At 45.5% G+C, this 24,798-nt stretch overlaps 1 protein-coding gene across 2 annotated transcripts in view; it reads right to left on the bottom strand.

The window, feature by feature from the left end:
- Positions 1-21,844, bottom strand: part of CHST11 (carbohydrate sulfotransferase 11) — a 174,376-nt gene extending 152,532 nt beyond the window's left edge. The window contains exon 1 of one of the 2 annotated variants that reach the window (XM_075050953.1): positions 21,592-21,844. In XM_075050953.1, the coding sequence (XP_074907054.1) occupies positions 21,592-21,694 (103 nt within the window). In that variant the 5' untranslated portion in view covers positions 21,695-21,844. Of the gene's footprint in view, positions 1-21,576 lie in introns of both variants that reach the window. The other variant, XM_075050952.1, reaches the window with a different exon arrangement.
- Positions 21,845-24,798: the final 2,954 nt, after the last annotated feature.

The following is a 24,798-nucleotide window of genomic DNA, read 5'->3' on the forward strand; positions in this document are numbered from 1 at the left end:
CTCTTTCCTGTCCGCAACAAAACATGCAAGGAGGCATCTCGCACTTAACTGGTTGACTTACCGAGGAGTCCTGAATTCAAGTTTGCACGCTTTCTTCAGAGACTGGACTCAAATTAGATGCCACTTTGCTGGCAGGTTTCCCGCTGCATAGAGATCCTAATATAACCCCAGCTATACCCAGCAGCACAACATTTAAGCAGCAAAGGATGCAGGTAAGTGGTGGGTCGAGAAGCACTCAGCACGGACTCAGTGGGTGATCCTTAAGATTCATGTAGCTACATGAGTAAACAGGGGTGCCTGGGGAGGAAGACTGGTTGTCACCCCAAAAGGGCAGATTTTGTATTAAGTAAATAATATATCTGACTACCTTTCAGTTAGAGGTCTAAGAACTCATTAGCATTTTGTAAATATTTTACGTATGAAATTCTCTGATTTCTCAGATAATGGACCACATTCCAATTTCACTATCTCAACTGTGGAGTCCAAAAAGTATAATCAAGCCAGGCTAATGACAGTAAACAGGGAAGTGAAAGGCAGAGCCCAGAACTGAGCTGCCAAGCACTTTGAACTTTCCCATGGAGAACTGGCAATTTCAGATGCTGTAGGTCAGCCAGCTGATAGTGACCCTATAAAGCCATGCTATAAAAAAAGACTGTTGTAGTTCAGTGGCAAAACCATGAGAAATTTTCTTTTGATTTGTTCTTAAAGGAAGAGTTTATCAGGATTTCCCAAAAAAAAAAAAGCTTTTAAGGTTTATCCTCTCTCATTTTGCTGACTTTTTCTAACAACATAGATATGAAAGCAAGAAGTTGTTAAACTGTTCATTGAAGACAGTGATTAAAGGTGCTGGAGGGAAGTGGCATAACCACCAGGATAAAAAGCCACTTTGGCTGACCTTCTTGGCCAAGTAGGACAGCTCTGCAAGACAGAGAGGATGCCAATCCTGAGCAACACCACAGCTCAGTGCCATGGGCTCCCTTCCGAAAAAATGAGGAGTCACAAGCTTAATTCCTCTGCATCACTGAAAGCCACCTGAGGAATACTTAATTCCTCATCTCAACTGGGTAAAACCAGACAGGACTCTCAGTTTCAATTTCCTTAAGCAAGCGAACTAGTGTGTGTGTTGTCAAAAAGCACAGAGCTTGCAAATCTAACCTGGTGAGAAGGGAGAAAGATGGTTCCATGCTCTGTGTATGTTGCTCAGCTATTTTTATGTATGCAGATAAAACTACTAACTGAATTTGGAAATATTTTACAGAGACCCCCAAAGCTGCTTTTGAAAGTGCAACTTTTCGCTCTTCAAAAAAGTTTTACCCACACCTACTCCTGTGATAAAACCACTGCCGGGTGGCTGAGCAATAGCTGACTTCTCTGTAAAGCAAGGCCAGAGAGAGTGAAGGGAATACAAATAAGGGTTCAGGGAAAAGGACAAAGAACAGAAAAGCAACATATGCTTTGAAAACAATCTAGTTTGCAGCAGGAGATAGGAAAAAGGAAATATTCAGGAAGGAATAGGTCACTAAGAATGAAAAGTTGAATGAAGACAGAAAAAGGTCGGTTAAAATAACTTTTAATTGATGCTCTCCTAACACTAACAAAGGAAGTTGAATGGGAATGCTGCAGTGTTTTATTTAGAGAAATAGTCTAGTGATTAAATAAAACAAAATACCAAAAGGCAAAGGATTTGACTCACTGTGGAGTCATGCCTGACCAAAAATGTTTAATTAAGACTCTGGGGCTAGTTCAAAGCCACCAGAGACAGTTTTAAACAAAACCCTTTACATTTTCCTAGAACCACCAAAAATGATATGTTGTTAGGGGCATATTGGAGGTGCAGAGAGCTTACACTGAGCTTGGAATAAAAAAATTAAATAAAAAGAAAACCCTTTTCACTTCATCTGTGTCCACATAATAAAGTATTCCCTGGAAGCCTCTGCTTGACAGCAGAACCCAAAGCAGCTCACACCAACACAGATCCTCTTGGCTTTCAGCGCTCTCTGTGCCCAAGGGAGATGTAAAGGTGACCTAGAACCAGCACAGTTTCAGCACCAAGTCCACATCCAAAGCTTCTGTCCTTCATAAAAAAATAGGAAATCTTGAATTTACGCAATTACATCATCTCATCCTCACTGAGAGCACTTCCAAAACACAGGAGCAGTGATAAAATTTGGATCGCTAATGAAGAAAAAACGCTTTCCAAGCTCTTTGGATCCTGCCAAAAAAGACACATCCGTTATTGCCAAATGTTTCATTCTTTGCAATTTCTAAACAGACATGCCTCTTCACTGTACCGATCTCTAACTAGCTCTGTCACAGTCCACTCCAGACTGACATACTGGAAAGGGAAAATACAAAGCAGCAGCTTATTAAAAGCAGACAGTAAATCAGCTTCTTGCTGGAACTCCTCAGCTCTGATGGAGTCAGGGTAGGGCCACACTGACAGCTCACCGAGAGCTACATCTGGCTGCGACTGCGCACAGCATCAGCAGCTCCGACCTAACCGCCCGCTCGCGCCCAGACCTCCCCAGCAGCTCACCACACCACGCTGACCTACTGGCTCAAGGCATTAAACTCACTGACAACTACCTGGGACACACACATGCACACAAACAGCCTCCCCCCCCCAAAAAAAAAAAAGTTTTCTGATGAACTGCCTCATCGAACAGACAAGTGCTAGAGCTAGCAGAGCAGTGGAGCAGGAGCAGAGAGGACCAGGGCAAAGCCAACTGTATGCAGGTGGCAAGCAGGAGATAGATGATAATACAAATAAATAATGTAAGAAACAAAGAATTCAAGCAAATGAACAGATTCCCTCTTTGCACGCACATTTAACTGTTTTACTCTCAATTCTTTCCACAGCATTTCCCTACGCCCTCCACTTATGACCTCCTGATGGTCCCATTCTGTCGGTCCTCACCTCCCGGCTGCCATACCGTACACCCGCGCTGCAGTACCTGTAGTGCGTCACACAGGTGAGGAAAGTCAGGAGATGATTATATGTGATGAGTGGTTTTCCCCATGTCCAAGAAGGACAGAAAACTCCCATCTGCCCCTTCAGCTCTGCCAGTGACTTGGTTTTGAAAGCTGCGTCTGTAAGGGTGATTTAAAGGTGTAACTTCAGAGTTACAGCCGTGTCTGTCAGCATGTTTCTAAAAACATTCTCTGCACTGGCTTTTCCTCACTGTATTAGCCATAAGCACGTTAGCTCTATGCATTGATGCAGCGGCAGCTAAAAGCGACTATATCCTACCAAAGCTGCCGTCCTCTCGAGGCTGACAAATCCTGCCCAGCCTCCGTCCCTGAGAGAGGGCAGCACGTCCTTACTCACAAATGCTACAACTTCAAACGCAGGCAAAGCCGTCGCCTTCAAACATTCATCTTTTAACTCCATAGCAATGTTTCTCTTTTGCCAGAGTTCTCCATGCCACCTGCACTTTTTTAGTCTTACTGAGGTCTCTTCTTATAATGCTCACAAGTACACAAACAGCTTCACCTTCATCTTCAATGAGTCTTTTAAGCCTCAAAGACTGGAGATTTTCAGTACAATGGTGTATTTTGCACTTGAAGTTACAGTACGCAACAAAAACCCACTTTAAAACAAGACCCTTCAGTCTGACCCTCAGGCTTGAAACAAAGTGACATTTAGGCTTTGATCCTCAATCCCAACTCACAAGTCAGCTTTGGAACTGGATCTAAGATGATCAAGGACCAATCTCTGAATCAATTTCAAACATGACCCAAATTGTCAGTCTTGCATTAAGATCTGCTCTGCAGAAATTAATACGGTATTAATCGACATAAATTTAAATTCTCTTTCCCAAGATCTAACTTATTACGGCCAGATCACTTGACAAACTTTCCACTTAAACTCCAGTTAAGGTTTGGCTTCCCTAGGACTCCAAGGTCAAGACTAAGCTCTTTGACACCATAAAATCTGTGTCTTTCAGACTAACATAAATCAGGAGAATTGTTTTGGTACTATATGAATATAAAACAAGAAGCATTTGTTTTTCACATCAGTGATGTATCTGTTTTCTCTTCTTGCCTCCCTTCAAGACAAAAGAACTGGGAACCCCAGGAGCCTGCAGCTTACTTCTAGCATTAATAGTCACTGGCAAAGCCAAGCAGCATGACTGCCTATGCTATTGCTGTTCTACAGCAATGCACTAAAGACCAAATTAAAAATATTAAACAAACCTCACTTGTCACTCAGTCTTGCTAGAAAAGTCCTAAGAAACTCTCCTGTGGCTTTTCAGTAATTACTTGACAGGATGGCCAGAAGGACTTATGCTTCCCAGTCCTGTGCACAGGTGGAATGCCCTTCTTACGATATTGCCCCTGAATAACCTATTTCAGGAAAAGAAAAAGGGAAAAGCAGTCAAGCACAAGACAGAAATTACAGCCAAGAATAACAGGTGGTAAAACATAAACACTAACAATATTAATCAATAATGCATCATAAAAATGCAATCTTTAGCAGTAGAAAGTGGCATACTAAATTGCTCATAAGACAAGGCTAATAAATTCCTATCATTATGGAATTGAGTGACACATAATTGAGAATTAGGGGAACTTGTCCTTACTACTGGAGGTAAACTGCTCTCACTTGTACCTGGTACTTCCCAATTTAATGTGAAGTATGTGTTAGCACTGATAACCCAACCCTGAGGTGGTGACTGGCTGCATGAAAAGCACCTGATTGACAGGCAACACTGCCAAAGAATATTCATTTGCAAATTAACTAGCGTACACGGCAAAAGGATAAAAATGTAAATCAATAATTACAATTTTACTTCTCCATTTCTTATTCCAATGCGCACCATGGAATCTGTTGCTAGTTGGGGTGACACTTCTTGGCTGAACCCACGTATGTTTCTTCTGCTCACTGCCTTGGAATTCCAATCCCCTCGCTCCAAATGAACCTTTTGCACAGCCAAGAGTAAGGAAGTCCCAGTAAGCACCAGCTCCCTTTTTCCATACTTGCAAAAAGGCTTCTCTTGCCTTAACGTCAAGCTGCAGGCGATGGGTCAGCACACTTCCTACGTGCGTCCACAGGTTCCAGTAGTGTTCTTTATTTAATGACAGCATTTCTTTTAATTAATATTAAATTCAGTAATCTCTTTTTAATTATACTTAAATTCTGACTCCAAAAACTACCTGGTGACATTTCTTCTCAGTACTAATGCCCACTAATGGGAGCCTTTGAAAATCCAACATTTTTGAAGCATGATCTGAAAATCCAATTAGGCATGCGCTTTGATCAGGTTTTGCCGGCTTCACCACCAGTTCCAGCTCGAGATGCATACCAACAATAACTGTAAAGAGTGGCCCAGCATGGCGTAGCATGCTGGCGTAGCCTGCATGCCAGCACCATCACAGCCAGCAAACCAGAGAGGGCAGCAGGTTGGTGGCAGAAGAGGAGGAAGCAACAAAAGCCATGACCTCCAACTACTCGCACGTCACCAGCTAACACTGCCGGGGACCGCGTGCTTGGGAAGTTAGTCCTGCCCCTCTACCAACATGTGCCAGGCTATCTGTATCCATTTAGCAGAAAGTAGCTAGTTTTTCTTTGAATAAATATTCATGATGAAATAGATTCCCCTAGCAGGGACTCTTCCCCCTCAACAGAACAAGATCAGATAACCTATACAGATATCCCGCCAACCTTTTATCCTCTTATACCCACCTCTTCCCAAACTGTGGGCTTAAATATTGTAACAATGCTGCAAATCCCAGGATTACACCAGATGTTGTTCTGGTCATCAGAAGGATAACTAACTTCACCAGGTCTGAAGGAGTAGCTACTCAGCAGGCACAGGGTGTTCCTGGCTATAACTGCTACGTGTTTCCACATTGTGGTTGGAGATGCCTTTCCTCCCCTGCCCCAAAACCATCTTCGCATTTAGCATCCAAAACTGGGAAAGCCTAAAAGCCAAGATTAACTGTAACCCATTACACAAAACATAAAACCCTTACGATCACGGTGGTGGAACAACTGGCACAGCAAATTCTTCTCACTGCCTACCACTTGTCTCTGGGCTCCTCTGCAGCGCCAGGCCATCTGTGATGACTGTCACAAGAGCTTCTTTCAGAAGTCGGCAAATTAGTTGATCACAAAAATGAGCTAGCAACCCTACTGCCAGGGCCCTGCAGGCACCAACGGACCTTAGTTGCCCGGACCAAGCTCCCGAGGAACCCCCATCCACACCCCCTGTGTCTATTTAAACTCAGGCCTGGGCACCCAGTCCTAACCTAAGCTATGTCATACGTGGCCCCACATCCAGCCTTTTCTCCTGATGCCCAAACTTACTGGCTGGTCTTCTTGGATGGACATCATACCTCCTCTATAGTCAGGCCCTGTTTTTTGGCTGGATATATTCTCAACTTGCTACCTCACCCTACTTGGGACCTCGGTGAGAGCCTGTCACCACCCTGCTTGGGTGATGTGGGGCTGCACCCCATCACTGAGGGTGCTGCCCACCCTGGGGTTACCCTCGACTCCCACCTCCTCCCCCCTCGTGGGGAGCCCCACTCCTGCTGCTCCCCGACACCTATATTCCCCCACATTAAAAGAAAAAAAGGGGTAAACAGAAGCAAAGATGCAGTAAAAAACTCATTCAAAGTTTGCAAGGAACACATTGACTTTCTGCCCAGGAAGTAAAAATCTTCTGGACCCAAACAATAACACTTTATTAATGATTTATGCCTCCAGTTTAATCACACACCACAGTACAAGGCAATTCACCTGCAGTCTGTTCTACTATGAAGCTCCAGGCTTACTACTGAATGACAATGTCTTTGAGCAATATCAGGAGAACAGGGACATGCAAGTTGGGAAGGAAGAGATGGTCCTGATGACAGAGGTGCAACTCCCAGTTCCTTTAACCGCTTCCTGAATGGTTATGGGCACATGCTAGGAAGGAGGTTAATTTTACAGATTTGGCCATTTTACTGCAACCTAGTCTCCCAAAAAAGCAGATTACCCACCTGGAGCCACTGTTAGCAGCACAGTCCACGAACAGTGCTGGGGCACAGCTCATCCTGACGCAGATGCCGTGAGCCCACACTTCTTAGTGGCAGCTCAGCCTAACACCCTCCAAAGCGGGACATCTGCCTATCCTAGGAAGGAGGCCAGCCGACCAACTTACCTAGCACAAGCTCACGGTGTTCGTATAAGGCAATAAGAGATAGGCAGCGAAGATCACAAGTGGGAAGCTACGGACAATCTATGCTTGGCTCACTGTGCTGCAGATGGGGACGTACGTATCCTTACTTCAGTAGTAATGGAAGTGTGAGTGTTCTCTCCATCCACACCTTGGACCTCCCACGAACCCTATATGTGCACACAAGGCCAGTTCAAAGCAATGCAGAACTGAAGTGGTAATTGGGGTCAAGCACAGGCTCACACTTGAGTTTGAATAAAACTGCCAGAATTACCAGCTTTGGTAGCCAGTAACTGTTTTCAGCAATAACTTGCTATTCTGTTCTGCTGGGGCTACCCCCTACCTGTGTTGAACTGGACAGATTCAGAGCAGCTCTACTACGTGTCGGTGTTGTCACTGCATGTCAGGCACAACAGACTTCTGCCCTCAAGGTCTGGTCTGTGGTGCGCCCGCCACAGGACTCTGCTTCAGCACAGCCACAAAGGTAGAGAGTGTCCCGGCGCTGCAGAACAAGGATAGAGATTAAAGCAAAGCAGGAACCAACGGACCCCTCCTCCCTGCCAGCTAATTGCTATGGTCCACTTGAACATGAACTCCAATCTTTGCACCCTCTGTTCTGGATCAAAGTCCTTAACAAGAAGTCCCAGCCATACTTTAGCCATGGACACAGAAATACAAACACGGGGTTCTCAGGTCATGCTCATTTGCAGCATGACCGGTTGCAACTGCCTCGCCTGCAGATGAGAAAGTACATTCGGGTCATAAGTGCTTAACTCGCAATTTTGACCTCTCAACCTTGTATTGTAGCGACAGATTATTGGCAGCCCAGGAAGATAAAGCTTCCCTCCTTCCTGGGGTCAACCTCTTCTCCCTAAGGATCATCTTATAACAGAGACAAAGAAAGCAGCAAGTAAAATAAAACCCGAGTCTTATTCCCTGAACTTGACGTCTTCGCTTGTTAAAAAATGGCAAACCTACTTGCCAAAGGGCACAGGAACAGACAGGAACTGAAAGGGCTACTACATAAATTAAACATGTAAAAGCTGGCTGTCCACTCAAAAATCATCTCCTTTAATTTCCACATGCGTGGTAACTGATGCGGCCATAGAGCCGTTCCCACGCGCCTTCACTGGAGGCCGATGGGCGTACGTTTTCCCAGTTTGCTCCGTGACTATGTCGTGCTCAAAACTGCCTACAGCTAGAAAAGATGACAAACGTGACACAACCCTGCTATTTCCAGCAATGAAGTTAGACATGAAAAAAAGGCTCCACATGTATTTTTAGGCTATAATGGGAATTTTAAAGTAGCCCCTCTCCTCAACATTTGAATGCAGATGTAGCGTGCTGGCAATCTAGCACCAGTCACAACTTGTGACAGAGCAACATTTTTCATAATTCAATGAAAAATTAATCTCTGACAGATGAGCAAGAAGCAAATGAGCCCCAGAATTTCACAGACGCAGGTATGGTTTTTGCTACACTTGTTTGACTATGAGGGGGGACAGAGACTTACAGACCAGCAGGGGAGGGAAAGGCAGGAAGAGAAGAATTCCCAGATGCCTTGCAGCGCTGACAAAAGGTCTGTCTCTTCAAAATGTCTCGTCGCCGCTCACAGACTACAGCTGTTAGTCCTGTGCGCTTGTGGGAAACAGTCACACGCGTTCAGCAAGATAGATGGGAAGTTTTTGTTTACATGTCGAAGACTGAGGTAGAAAATACCCTTTCAAACATGTTAAGTAGCATCAGTTTCCCCACCTTGAGCAGCACTGCATGAAGCATTACTTCTGATGCCCCAGACCCCCACAGGAACTGAAAAAGATATTAGATTTAAATCTGAGGCTGTTCTGAGCAGTAGCAAACACATTCATCAAATGCTATACCAGAGATTTCTGTTTCAAGGAACAAACACCAGCAATGTCCCACAGCCACACAGAGAACATGGAGGTCTAAAAGGGAAGGATCTAGGAGAGCAGCAGCCAGCAGCTGCAGCCCCTCACAGATCACTGATGTTACCTTTTTGATAAGTGATAGGAAGTTTGACCTTAAAACTGCAATAAAGTAAGAATGAGCAAAGTGCAGGGACAATATATTTTACAGAGAGGCAATATTTTAATTTACAGATATGTTAATCATGGTTGTGTGAGTAAAAACCCAGAATGGATCACGCACATCAGCCTTGATCAACACTTAAGAGCTTTGCTGACATAGGAAGACCATAGAAAGGGTACGGTTTTATTGTATGTGCTCTTCTCTTTTTTTTTTTCTTTTTTTAAATAAACTCAGATTTGCCAGCAAAACCTCTAGCAGACATGGACACAAAGGCAAAAGAAAACAAAAAGGGAAGAGGCAGGCCTTTTTGTCACCTATATTGATCATCACTCCAACAAAACTTTCACTGGCAAAAGCTGTCCAAGCACAATACTATCTAGAGGAAGACAGGCTTGTCATTCCAGAAAAGAGATTTCTAAGTACAAGCAGGGCCTCCATCTCTGTTTGACTATGTCCAAATTGTAATGCAACATCTCCATCAACAATAATAGCAATTTCACCATTAATAATTGCATTTCACCTAGACAACCACGTTTCTGTGTCGAACACTACGTAGAAGATAACCTTTCCAGATAAAGAAAAGGCCGCATGTTGCTTAGATAGTGCAAGGGACAAGGTACCTGAAGAATAATTGAGCTGAAATGCTGTCTGCATGGGGCAGGAAAGAACTGGTGGGAGAAACCCAGTTTCCTGAGCTGCAGTGTCCCTCTTCCAATGGGCAACACCATGCTCCCAGTCAACGACTGCATCTCTCCAGCGATGGAAGCACCAAAAATGTCAGGTGTTTCCTACGCAGCAAACTTCGCTGTACTCAACTTGAAAAGGTGGGTATTTTGCTGCTGGCTTCCAAGCTCTATTTATGCAACCTGACTTCAAGCTGGGCACACAATGCTGAAGTATTAAAAGCCACTAACTAGAATTACTTCCCAAGAGCTAGTAAGGACCTTTGATGTTTTTTCAAGTATGCCTTCAACTTCTGATCCAGAAAAGAAAAGCCATTCAGTGTTTGTCAGGGCATGCACACAGAAGATTTATACTTTAGGAACCTAAACATAAAGGCAAAACACAGCGAAAAATTAGAAGCAGGAACTGTTTATGTTTCTGCTCTGTAGTAGAACCAAGCAGAGCAGGTCTATAGCTTCGCATCAGGACTCAGATGCCCTGGGGCACAACTCATGGTCCCATGGAGGCAACACCTTGTACAGCAGAGCTCCAAAGGAGCTCTCAAAGCCCCATGTATCTGCAACAGGAGGATTTTCCTGGCAAGAGCACCACGAAGGACACACAAGACTGCCCACAAGAGTCATCCTCACAAGCCTAGAGCACACCTGGATGGGACTGCAGTGGTGTCCCTTGGGCTGAATGCTGCGACTCTGGTTGTGCCTGACATCTAGTTTGCACTTTGGTCTATTCCAACCCTATAGGGGATTGCAGCCCTTAGATCATGCAAGCTTCAGGCTCCAAAAAACCATCCTACCCTGAAGTTTTATTCCTGAATGTGGGCACTAACCTAGTGGGAAACCATTAACCAAATCTCTGCACACATACCCTTCCTGTCCATGCCTCAGTTTCCCTAGCTGTAGATTGAAAAAGAAAACATGGACCTACTTCGTGGAACATTTTTAAGCCTTCTGATTAAGGCAAAGTATTACTACTACAGAAGTAGACTTTGGCCCAAACTCTCAAAGATTTCCAGAAATACTGCTCCTAACTCGCTGCTAAAGAAAGCTTTCAACTGCAGCAGGTAGCAGGAAAGCACAGACTTGCCATTAACCAATATACAACACACATGGCTTGACATCCAGCAGTGTTTCCAGGCTCCCACAATGCTGGAGAAATACACTGGGTATACCCCATTCTGGCAAGGTAAGAGTAGTTGAGGTACAATCTGATGACAAGAGATCCCCTCACAGCTAGAAAGGGAGCTTGAAATAAATCTCTCTTGGTCACTTCCCATCCCAATCAATGGAGAAACAAGCAAAAGGTCTAAAGAGTACAAAGAAAACTAAAACAAAGGGGGAAAAACTCTATGTAAAGATCGGCAATGGGAAACAACCCAAGCTAGTTTGGACATGCAAGAATTATGGCCTGTTTCCCTCAGTGCCCAACCACACTGGAGGGAATGAGATGCATTTCTAGTTGCGCAAAGAGTTCTCACAGTAACGTGTTACCACGCTGGTTACAGCATTCTTGAGATAGATGAGGCTGTAAGTCACTGACATTATACTGATGTATAGGCTTTGTGCATTACTAATCATTCGGACACAATAGCCCCCCTGTATATTTTTTGTTTTGCAAACTGTCCTGGCATCCTCTGCAAAAATTCTCCTTTCTCTACTCTGGAAGATTTTAAGAAACGTGTTTGGAAAACAGGCAACAGAATGAGGAAAGACTCACCAGAAACACTGATGTGTTCTGGGGAAAAAAGAAAACAAGCTGGATCAAGACAGTCAAAATGAAGATGATTTTAATTAAATCATGTCTGTCTTATATTAGCCATTTCAGCTCATTTAGTATCTCAAAAGAGTTTTATCTCAAAACAGTTAACAGCTCCAGAAGCCCCAACTTCTTTCCAGTTTTTTCTTTAATGCAATTACACTTTTGCTGTCGCACCAGAAATATTAATAGCCTTTTCTGCGTGGGATAGAGAAGCTCTACAGCAGGACCAGAAGACTTTGATCATATTGATGGCCCGTATGCTAACGGTTACATATAGCTTATCTGTCAATGTCATTTCCACTGAAACTAATGAAAATAGACAGCACCCCCTTCAATACTTCAAGCCTGTATCTCTATAGAGAAAAAGCTACCATTCACTTGGATGCAGAAGTACTCTGTGAAGGACAAGTAAGTAAGAAAGCAGAAAAGCAAAGCCGTTATTCTATTGTATATTGCTCTGTAGCAAGACACAGAGGGACAAATTCTGCTTTTCCTTACAATAGCTCTGATCCAGAACTGATATAACCAAGTCAATGGAGCTGACCCAGATTTACAGGGGAGAAGCGGTTCAGAGCTCCACTCAAGCCTGCAATCCTATATTTCTACCACCACGGGGGATGTGTGCCCTTTATGCAATTCAAAAAGCCTCTGCTCCAGCAGAGTAGACCTGACCCGGTGCTCACTAAGATCAACTGAAAAGCAACCATAGATTCCGCCAGTCAATCACACAGACCTCATGCGATCAATCCACCAGCAAATTCAAACCATTCATCAATGTACTCCTTTCAGGAAAAGTCATAAAATCTCACAGCTCGCCCAAAACAAAACCCCAAACCCAACAGCCTAGCAGGCAGCTGTGTTCATCCCATCTCAGCTTCCCCAAGCTTGCCAAAGGGCCACCAAGCCTGGTTTGGGAAGCAAAGGAAGGTAGAGAGGCAGAGATCAGCCGGCACGGTCCACAGGATTCCCAGGGCAGCAGTGGCAAGAACTTTGTACAACGTCCAGCTGACTAATCCCGCAACAATTACTAAAGAAGAGAAGAGGACACAGCAATGCCTGGGAGGCAGAGTATGTGTGTCAATAGCCACCCTGATTCTCCAGTGTGTTTGTCCCACTTGATTAGCAGTTACATCAACTTCGTAATTATGTGCACACACACTTAACTCCAAAGATAAAGCACTTATCCCCATCTGGAAACTCAAATATATTTCAGAAGTTAAAATCAAGACAGGCTTTATCAGTTTTATATTTATGACCCCAACTGACACATTTTATTAATCACCAAGTGTTTAAAAAGTGTTAATTCCCTCCCCCTCAGTTACTATAAATTCTCCACTCTCACTTCCAACACAGGCTGTAAAAATACAGATTACTAGAAGGACATATTCAGCTCCTGGTACCCATCAGTGTGGGTGCAGAATGCGCTATTCCGTGTCAGGTCACTTCAGATAATACAGACGTTTTTGTTCTGCCTGCATACCAATCAACTTTAAAGCACAATAACGCAAATAGTCTTTAAAAGGATTTTAACTACCTAAAGCTCTTTGTTTTAAGACAAGGTATTACAGCAAAGATCATCCATGGGATCCAATTATAGCCACCTTATTAATTATACGTCTACCTTCCCTAATCCAAAATCCCTACAAGTTATCCAGTTTAAACTTTTTGATCTCCTTATATAATCATTTATCAGCCAAAAGAGCATGAAAATTACTAGCTACAATGTCATTTGTTACATGAATTCAGAAGACATTACTCTCTGAGGGTCCTGAAACCCACTTTTTTACCGTTTACAAAACATATCTTGAATTGTCAGAATGTCTTAAAAATGAATAGAAAGTGTTAGCTTTCAAGATAAAACATACTAGGAAAAAAACCTCACAGTTCTCTGCTTTTTACTGAGTATAATGTGTTTGAGAAGGAAATTGAAACCCAACAAAGCCTTTTATTCCTCGTGGATTATTATGTGGACTCTGCAATTAAAAACCACCATCTCCCTCCACTCAGTGAAGTGACATAAAAAGATGCAATCTTTTGAGACTAAGCTTACTAAGGATGGTGTCTTTTAGCCTGAGACAACGTTCAGAGGAGCAGCAGCAGCTCCTTCGCAGACCAAGCACAGCTGAGAAGGACCATAACCTCCTCTTTCACCTACCAGAGAAGGGAGAGAAGGGGGGCCGGATCCTGCAAAACCACACACAGATCCTTGAAATCAAGGCTGCTCCTCATTGCAAAACGAAAAGCAGACAACCTTTACAGGATGTGAGCACTTCACACCTGTTTTCCCATGGTGTGGTCCACCTACCTTCGTGCCGTTCGCTGGAGAGAGTTACCATCTCCCAAAGCCCTGGAATCACAGTGCCGTGAGAAATTCTGCTCGATTGCATTGTTTGTATTTTCCATTTCCCCCAGCACCTTCTTTTAAGTTTTTTCATAGGAGTGTGAAGCCATTGCAGCAGTGATTGATAGTAACGGATGCAAAGTCATCCTTCAGTGTCTACAGCCTGGCACAAACAAGATGAAGGCTACCTTGAAGAAGCACTCTTACTGTTTAAGCTGATATACGCCCATAAAAATTCCTGCTCTTCCGCAGCCTGGAAAGAATTCATAAAATCATTACTTCTCTCAAGCTGGATGTTTCCAAACATGTATAAGTTGAGAAGAAATAACAGAAATGAGAAACCACACTGGCTGTATGTTTCAATTAGTAAAATAACAAAGGCACCTACACGGAGCCCTTGGCACTTCTGGGATTTCTTTTAATAACAAAGAACTTCCTTACAGCAGCCTTTCTAGGAGAACAGGGTTTGCGCTTCAGAAATCAATGCATTTGGATTACACGGGCCACCAACTACAGATTTTATAAGGGGTGCAAAGATCGGTGGGTGCATGTGTGCATCCACACACATTTGTGCGTGCAGCCCTCTTTTTTTTTTTTAAGTCAGCGTTTTATAAGTGCTCATACTCAGCTTTTTTAATCCAGAGATTCAAATTTGTCAGGAGGAAAAAAAATTGAAATATTAAATTTCCAAATCTAGCCTTACTGTCAGTCAGTACTCTCTAATGACATTTTACTCCAAAGTTTCCAGTGGCAGCCATCTAATTTTATTTCTTTTAAATAACATCCCTGTCTGATGCTTACAAGCTAAATGTTAATGCCTCATTTAGGATCTAATTTCTAATGCGTAAAATTAATAACAGCAAAAGCAAAGCTGTCATTTACTTTCATTGCCAACATTGGGCAAGGTGTAAGAAGCAACCAAAAAGAGCGTATCAGTTTAAAATAAAAACAAACTGGATATTTAAGTGTGAAATGCACAAGGCAGGGAAATTTCTTTAAAACAAGGAAGCCTCCCTGACTCGCACGGACACAAAGTTCGGCTGCTGCAAATTAACAAATGCTCGTGCTGCACCTATTTATACCACACTGTTTAGTCAAAGTCCTGCAAAAGCATGTCACAGGACTGACCGTCCCGTCATCCGCTCTGCCTCTCCCAGGCTGGCCAGCACAGAGGTTTCCAACCCTCCTGAAGTTCGTAGAGCGGAACAGGTAAAACAAGCCAGCTCCCACAGACACAGCCGCAATTCCCACGTCCCGTGCGAGGGGCTCCCCACCGGCCCCCAGGGACCGACGAGAGCATCGCAGAAAGGGCATCGCAGAGGACGTACGCTGCCACGAGACGGTCACCACCCTCACGCGTAAGGGCACGTTATTCGTGAGCTGGTTACCTTTCGTTAGGTAATTCCTAGTGATGCTACAGCTGGTGTGACAGACAACCCAAGAGGACAGCGAGGAGGGAGCTGGAATCTAACACAGGTCGTTCGTATGAAAACCTACGACTTCAGTTTGATGGGAGGGCAAGCCAACAAACCACATTCATCGATCCGGCATAAAATGAAAAATGGGGGATAACAACATTATGCAGGAGAAGCGACGCAGAGTCCAGGTGTGTATGCGGCAGAATTTTGATTTATTCATGAAACCTTAGTTTCAGGTGCCAAACAATTATATGAAAGGGGAACACGTTGCATCCTCCACTGATTACATTCACAAAATTGGAATCCAAGAAAATCCCTCTGTCTGGAGGCATGAGCCAGAGATAATTAGGAACTGAATTCTCTCATTGGTTCGCTGTAGTCTCTGGTGGTCTCATCTTCTAGTTGGAGCGTGAGGCTTGTGCCAGAAACACCACTTTGTCACACGCAGGCATTCTGCCTGCAACAAAAGGACGCTATCTATAACCTGGATACTGAAACACAAATAAGGAGGAATTAACCAAACTCTACAGTTTGAATTGCGACTGTAAGCACAAATACCTACCTCATCCACAAAGACCTTACATGAGTGGGCTCCACAGGGAACAGGAACACCCAACAAAACACGAATATGCTTTGAAACGTTATCCTTGTAGTAGAGTAGGTGGCTGCTGAATCTAAATGACTCCACAGACATCTCTTTGTCTTTATCCCGGACACTCCAGCTCTACACAAGTACAAAACTCCCGAACTTAATTTTTTTCCTTAACGTGAAGGGGAAAACTCCTGCTCTTTCATTGATTTGAACTGGGCCCTTCACCTGCACATCCACACTTGATTTTATATATGTTGACACTTAGACAAGTCACACGCAGAACTCAAACGTTTGCCTCGAACAACATGAACAATCTGCAAGAAAAACCAACAAATGCAAACCCTTGTGTCCCCCAGCCCTGTCCTTAACTCCCTCAGGATCACCTTAGAGTTGATACACAATACATATGCATCAGCCCAAAAGGCTGGAGAGGAAAAAAACTGTGCTGGAATGACATTCACACAAGGACAACTGCAGCAGCTTTGTCAGGCAGGATTTGATACAGTACGTCTGGCAACAGAGTCAAACAAAACACAGTAGTGCTGGCTTTGGGAAAAGTAACATGGATCTAATTTCTTCCAATTTTCTGAACCACTTTTAGAGTCAGTTACATGGTGCAGTACAAGATAAACTACCTGTCACTTCTGAAAAGCCATGGAAACAATTTAAGAATTCAGAAATATGCTCACCCTATACAGAGATAAAATTGACATACTAGTTGCACCTAATCAACTGTATGAATTTTTTCATAAAAAGCACTGGGCATTTCTGCTCTATGTGCTTTTTTCTAAAGGAAAAATAAAGTTTCCATTCACATTGACTTTATCTCTCAAGAAGTTAGACTTTAACCAAGTCATGACACTTTTACATCTATGAATACAGAGCGTCAGTGCTATGAAAGTCAGCACACAGTTTCCCAGTATTGATTCACAGTAACCAAAAAAAATTAAAAGCTTACAAAAACCTACGTTGTAGAAATAGTAACTGTGGAGTAATAAATATTCTGATAAATTAAAATTTAATAAGACATTACTGTTGACAGTGCCGGGTAATTTTTGCTTGAACACATTCAGAAACATCATTTTTATTTCTTAAGGTCAGCGAGCAGTTGTTGCAAAAAGCTACACTGGTACATACTGCAATAGAAAAAGCTGCTCTTCTAATAAGCTTAATATTCACTAACCAGGAAGATGTTCAGAAGATACAAAAGAGCAGTTTAACTCTCAACTTAAAGCAGCTGCAGACTATCAGTACCTTTGAGAAGAGGGACCAGAGTAAACTTGCTCACACTGACGACACAGTCCCATGGTAATCAATGAAAAACTTATAGGGACACCGACAAAAAAATACAGCGCGGCCCCCTCGCAGGCACACAGCAGGGTTTCTGCCTGCGACTGAGGGATGGATTCCATTGTGTGCAATTAAATGAGGGCCAAATTCTTGTGGCTGTCAAATGAACTCCATTTCTCTGTATCCCAAACAGAATAATTTAAAACCAGTATACGAGGTCCATCAAAGGAATGCCACACTCCCACTGCTTTGCAGATCTCATTCCCCTTTATAAGCAGGGGAGAAAGCAAGGATCAATTGCAAGATAGGAGACTGCTGCATTGATTTTCAAATGGAATCCTCCATCAAAACCAATGGTGAGCTTGTCTTCAGATACAAGGAAAAAATTCTCACGTGATCTGGATTGTTTTGACAATTGAGCAAAGGTAGACATCAGCCTTCTGTAAGGAGCAAGCAGCTACCAGCCATACAGTGCTGCACGTGTCACTGCGATGATCATGGGCAGTAGGCAAGTCTGAGGATCTAACCTTTGTTAGCATCCACAGGAGGACAGTCGAAGTCTAAAACAGGAGATGAAAAATGGAACAAAAACATTCTGGTCTGCAGCGGGGTGGGGTTGGGGACAGAAACCAGGTTGAGAATAAGTTAGTTTCATAAACCTGTCTCAGGTAAGATAAAGATAGTATTAATTATTCTACCTTCACGTGGAATTTTTCATCCTGAAGGATCCCAGCACATCGCCAGTCTGACCCCAGCCTAGCAGAGCAGCTCCTGCCTGCACTGACTGAGACACAGTCCCCACTCCCTGCAGCTGGGGTGCCTACAAAGAAGCGAACACATCCGTGAAAGCGTAGGCAAAGGACTAGCAAGTGGATTGATTTCACAGGAAAGGCAGCAAATAAAACTACGATGGGCTGTCATATAAAACCCTAAGACTGATCCACCGTACACAGACAGAAGATCCAGGAGCACGGAGCAATAATCAGGTTGCACTCGGTTACCCAGATAGCACGAGGCAGGAGAGTGAAGGGGGAAAATACTCTGAGCAAAGAGCCAGGGAAAATCAGCTATATGTTGCTATATATCCAGCTATAGCAAACGCTGCAGAATGTTTTTTTTCTTTTCAGAAAAGTCTAGACAGGCAACAGGAAAACGCACCAAAGTCCCCGCTGCCATTTCCTCCCTCAGGAACAAACAGTCCCCTGAATCCACAGATAAGCCACAAAAGCCAGGATCATCTCCAAAGTTTTCTTTACAGTGCTCCTGAGCACCGGAGCGCAGCACCATTCACCTTTCCCCACCAACAACCGGTCGGGGAACCTAATTGGGGAGGGGGGGTTCCCCAACACAAAGGCAATCTCTGCCAAAATTCAGACAATGCAAAGGTGCATTAACCGGACAGCACGTTTATCACCGGCTTCCCAACAAAGAAGGAGCCAAAAAGAACAAGGAGTAAAAACCACCTGATCTCCTTCCAATACGCTGGTACTTGAGATACAGCGCAAGAGGCACAACATCACACACTTTTGCAAAGATAAGGCTAAGCTCACCTCCCCCGCTTCAGGCTTCGGGTGTGTTTTTGTTGTTAGGGTTTTTTGTTTGTTTGTTTTTAAGAAAGGTTTCTGTTAACTAAGTCATTTTCCTATTTATTTATCCCAAAGAAAGAAACCTGCCAGCAGAAATTTGTTTTTGTAATGTTTCTAGCAAGAGATCCACATTCAGACCTCCTAAAACAGAAAATGCCCATCTAACAGATGAAGAGTTGTCTTGGCCCCAAGGCGGGTTGGACTCATCAGTTGGCCTTCTAGCATCTTTCCCCTTCTGTGTCACACCTAAAATTGTTTGGAAAGCTCTGTAGGCAGAAACCAAGCATCCTAAAATTCACCAAGATTTTGAAAGCTCTTAATACCTCCAGCCTCATCCCACCCGACGTGCACTCTGGCCAAGGTCTGGCTCAAGTGAATTCAGGCGTACATCAAGAAGGGTTACTGACGTATCTTGAAATCAGGACATAATGCCTCAAAATGATCTGCTACCTGATGTGTATCACATTGGCAGCTCTACCACCTCCCTCTCCCCAAGCCTTCAAGAACTCTACGTTAATCTATCCCTTGCACCACCAAGGTGGTAACACATAAAATCACATAATAGATACCTGGTGAAAGTAGCTGTACATAAACCAAATGACCACCCACTCTAGATGGGTCTAGAATAGAGTTCGATAGGTTTCTAGCAGTTTCCACTACAGCAACAGCCCACAAAAAAAGCAGAATCAGTTACGATCAAAAAGGTACAATAAGATGGACAGGTTGGGACCGCATTCATTTCCAGATCTACTCCACTCACGCTAACAACCTAAGTACGTGTCGAACGGAAAATGGGTGCAGATTATCCTCCCAGCGATTTCACAGCATTGCATTCTCTCCTCAGAGTTTATGGTAAATCCTTTGAATTGTACTAAAATCTCAACCTATTTATAGTTTCACAATAGCATGAATATAAAGCCATAATCTCCAGCAGTTAGCTATACAGCATATTGAGAATTCTTGAAAGGCAATTTTTCTACATTCAAAAAATTCACAGAAGAATATTTAATTTAATCTCTCACCTACTGCACACTGAGTTTGTGTTCCAGCAGGATAATTCATCTGAAACAAGGAGAAATAATAACCCTTGGCCAAATTTTCTGAATATGTGTGCAAACTATATTACCTGTGGAATGCAACCAACGAAAATGTCATACTTTTATTAAATTGGTGAAGCTGTGTTACAACCAAGAACTCCGCACGGCGCCTCGAAGCCCTGAAATAAAGCCGTCCCCAGGTCTGCTAAGGGCTGAGCACTCCTTGTGAAACCAGTAAGCACGGAGCAGACATAGCAGGAAAGAAAAAATATGCTAATTTTTCTGAGGAGTTGGCAGGTATTAACACAGATGGGCACCATACAAGAACACATTCATCAAGCAAATGATACCAACTTTGGAGGAGCAGACAGCTGATAGAAAAACGCCAAACGGGACTTGGCTTCACCACAGAACAGCAGATCTACTGATTCCTAATCCTAACAGCGCACTAAGCCTCTACCTTCTGACTCTAGAAACTTCAAGGAAAAATCATTTTTAATCAACTACGGCTTGGTGGCCACAAACAGGGAAGGAAAGAGCCAAATTGAATACGTCCTTTTTCTTTTCACCAAGCTGCAATTCCCTTATTTGCTACAGCTATGCCTGTAGCCACGACACTCGAGAGCCGGCAGGAGAGATTTACAGGTACGGCTGAGAAGAGACTCGCCGGCCGAGAAGTGCGGCCGCTCTGCCAGCTACAGCGGTTGGTCTGCTGAGAGGTATCGCTCCCTCTTACAAGCCTCGCTCCTCCGCTCAGCTGTCAGATCCCTCCAAAAAGACATGGCAAGCGCAATTTCCACCTCATTTCTCAGGCAGGAAGGGGGAAAAAAAGAGAGACAGACGGACGGATCAAAATTAATTCCTAAATTTCGCAGCGAAGCCGCACAAAGCGGTCTCGCCGCGCGCCACGATGGATCGGCGTGCGCAGCGGGCACCGCGTGAAGTTTCCGCGGCCCAAGCCCACTTTCGCGTGAACCAGCGGCCGACCCACCAGTGACTTCCACCGCACCCAGTAACCGCTGCCCCCAGCGCCGCTCTATCCCTAGCATCCACCGTGCCTGTCAACTGGAAAACTGGAACTCGCAGGAGTTTGGATCAGAGGCGATTCCTCCCCTCTACGCCAACTCGGGGGAGCCGGCGTGAAGTTCCCCGCTGGTGGCGGTGGGTGGGTGGGTGGGTGTCCCGGCCGGCCGACCCCCAAACCCCGAAAAGCAGCAAAGCCGAGGGGATAGGGTTTGGGGGGGGGGTTCCCCCATCTCTGCGGGGCAGCTCCCGGCGCCGCTCTCTGGTGCCGTCCCCGGTTCCCCCACCCCCACCCCCGCCAAACACACGCTGTAAGGCAGAAAAGAATAAAACTGGAAAAAATCAAACAACTTTCCAGCCTCCCGCGGGAAGTTTCCTGCGGGAGGGGCGAGAGGCGACCTTCCCGGGGCTGCAGGACGCCGCGCCCGCCGCCGAACCCCCGCGCCTGCCGCAGCGGCGCCGGGAAGGGAGAGCCGGGACCGGCGAGAACCGCCGAGGGTTCCCCGGGGCGCCCGGCACCTGCGCCGGCGGGGAGCGGGGCCGGCGGGGAGCGCTGCGCTGCCCTCCGCGGGACCGGGAGCGCTGCCGGTACGGTCGCGGTTGCCGGTACGGTTTGCCGGTGCGCAGCGGTGCCCTACCTGGGTGTAACATACTTTGGAAATAGAAGATGACGAGGATGAAGGAGCCCACGGAAGTGACCAGGACCATCCTGCACACCCGGTTCATCCTCATTACTTCCAGCACCGCCGGCTTCATGGCGTTGTCCGGGTGGCGGACAGAGCGCAAGGACTTGGCGCTGAGGAGAGCCGCTCTGCGACCGCCCGCGGCGCTCCGAGGTGCCGGGGAAGGACGAGCCGGAGCCGGAGGAGCCGGAGCCGCCGCCGCGCCGGAGGATGCCCGGGCGCCCGCGCCCCGCACCGGGGGGCGCTAATGCCTGCGCTGGGCGTGACCACGCCGCGCGCCAGGCGGAGGGGCGCTCTGCGCGGCGCGGGGGGGGAGGCGGGCCAGGCGGGGAGCCGGGGCGGAGCGCTTCCCCCTCTCCCCCCCCCCTTCGCTAAAGGGAGAGATGGTCCCGCCCGGCGGCGGCGGTAGCGGGCGGGGACGCGCCGGGCTGCCTCGAAGGGGCCGCCGCCGCCGCCGCGGGGCGCGCTCGGTGGGGGGGGGGCGGGGCGGGGCGGGGCGTGCCGGGCGCGCGCGGGCGGCGCCAAGGGCCGACGGGCGTCGCCGGCGCTGAGGGGAGGCGGCGGGAGCGGGGACGCCCGCGGGACCCTCCCGTCCTGGAGGGCGGTTGGCGGCGGAGACCGGCGAGGGTCGCGGCCGCTCTGGCTGTGAACGTGACCGCCTGCCGGTCACTCGCGCCCTCCTCGGGGGCTTTGGGTCCGCCCGCCTCACCTGGCCGGGCGAGTCGGCGAGGAGGCCGCCCCCCCCCCCCCCGCCGTCGCCCAGCGTGAAGGAGTGTTTCCCCCCGCGCCCCGCGTGTGGAGAGAAATTCTCTTCTGTCCCTTTTTTTTTTGTGCCTGTCACGCTGTCAATCCTAAACGCCTTCCTCCAGGTCTTCGCTGGCTTCAGTACTACGCGAGGCGCGATTTTGCAGCCAGTCCTTGTCGCTTCTCCTTCGGCGTTGCGCTGTCCCGACCGGCAGCTGTTAATATTTATAATCGGTGTAAACACTGACTTCCAGTAGCACTGAATCATCCCTCGCGAAAACAGTGCCACCTGGCCCGCCAGAAATGAAAGGGGCTTTTGTTCCTAACCGCCAGACTTTCAAGTTTTCTGAATTAACCGATCGCTCGTTTGTCTGTGGAAAACAAAAGGTTCTTCCCCCACGGTTCCTCCACCGAAGTCTACCTCTCGGTAGCCGGAGAGCAACAACAGGCAATGAGATACGAGACCGTACGTGGGAGGAATGCAGAAGAGCTTCGCGCAACAGAACAAAAGGCATCTGCCTTGTCCACGCGTGCATCGGGGCCTGGGACCCCCGGGGCTTCTGGTGAGCCGGGGCTGCCCCAGCAACTGCAGGTCAGCCAAGTCCTGAACTAGGTTTCCAACACGAACCACACAGCAGAGCTCCCGAACTGGGACTATCCACTTGCTCAGAACTAGGTGGGTGTTGAAAAAGCACATTGCTGGATGAAATCGGCTTCTTAGCCGTATACCATTTATCCTTGCACTGCGTTAACTGTTCCGTTTGTTCCTCTGATGCACCCAAATACTGGTTTGCTATTGCTTTTCTTTTTGCTAAAGTGAAAATCGTTTTGCTGGTGCTGATACCATCCTCATGTGTAAAAGGATTTTTTTTCCCTCAGATTTCTGTCTGTTCTGCCGATGTGGTGGGGGGGAGGGGTCTTTAAAATTAAAATAGCCCTCAACAGACCCAGCCCAAAGCTGGGAAGCAAGTGGGGTAAAACAGATTTTAAGCTTAAAAAACAAACAAACAAACAAACCCCAACCAACAAAATAAAAAGGTATGAGTATTCCTTCCTGGGTAATTGTGACAGAAACATGTCAAGTCCTTGGGGTTTTCCATTCAGACTTTCCAAAAGCCAGTTAAAAGGATTTTACCTCAAGGATAAACCAGTAATTAAGCAGACATTTGTAACAGAGTCGATTATTTAGGCTTGGCCTAGAGTTCCTTTTATTTGAAATAATTACCATTGTTCATTAAAGTTTTACACAATATTTTGCTTACTTTCTGTAGGTTTTTTCCAGGAGTTTTTTTTTAGCAGTTTTGATATGCAGTGAACATTTTCTAGTCTTTCTAATGTAAAGGAAACTTTAAATTGCTTTTTCTCTTTTAAATCCAAACCTCAAATGTAACACAGAAGCATTCTATGAAAAACACTAGATAAAGAGAAGTACTAATATGTAACGCATCAAAGTGGTGAATCTTTGAGTCAGTCAACAAATGTCAAGCAGAAGCACAGCCTGGCACTTCAGCATCCACCCGTCAATACATATGCTGCAGCACAATAGCAACTGCAGTATTTTAAGAGAAAGAACTGGACTGTATCCAGGAATCTGGATAAGACATCGAGGGATGAGAGCAAAAGCCTAGAACTCAATATTCAGTCAAGTAACACACAAGAGAAATGCTTTACGCTGCTAGCGAAGGTGGTCAGTTGCTCAGTATGGCTTAAACATAGTTACTCTTTTTTTTCCTGAGCATCATTCTCTGATGGAGTGTTTTAAAGCAGCAGGAGGAAAATCACCAGCTGTGTTGCCATTTATTATTAAAAGAACATTATATACAATAATACCTTCATTACAGACATTGGCGATTACAAACTTAACATCCACACACACGCTTGTAGCATCTCTGCAAATTTCAAACTATGACAACCTTTCTAATGTCTGGTGAGTCAGGACAATGAAATGCAGCAGCCTATTTTTTAGAGATTGAGACAGCTGTGCTTTGGTTTTCCTACAGAAAAGAGCATTATCGAGGGAACACAAGGAAACGCAGTTGTCTTTCCAGATGGGTGCCAAGTTATAGAATAGGTACAGGAACAGCACAGGCACTTCTTCTAAAGCATACCTCTGAGTGGAAACTTCAGCAGCTGCAGAGCAGTAGGGAGTCCAGATAGTACTGTAGGTGTGATCACCTACCGTTCCCATGATAATAACCAGTGTTCAGTATCTCTGAATAAAAATAGTCTTGTCATCCAAGAGGCTTCTGGAAAGAAAGACTTAAGAGATTAAGAACCAGATGCCAGTGACATCAAAAGAAGTCCAGGCAGTGTTTTGTAGATTATTTTGTATAACAAAAAAGCTTTACAAAAAAACAAACAAAACCACCCACATCACTGTTTATTGATAAAGCTCTAAAAATAACAAAGCCGCAGTTGACAAACAACACAGAC

This window comes from Buteo buteo, chromosome 19 (assembly GCF_964188355.1).
Source record: "Buteo buteo chromosome 19, bButBut1.hap1.1, whole genome shotgun sequence".
Taxonomy (NCBI): domain Eukaryota; kingdom Metazoa; phylum Chordata; class Aves; order Accipitriformes; family Accipitridae; genus Buteo; species Buteo buteo.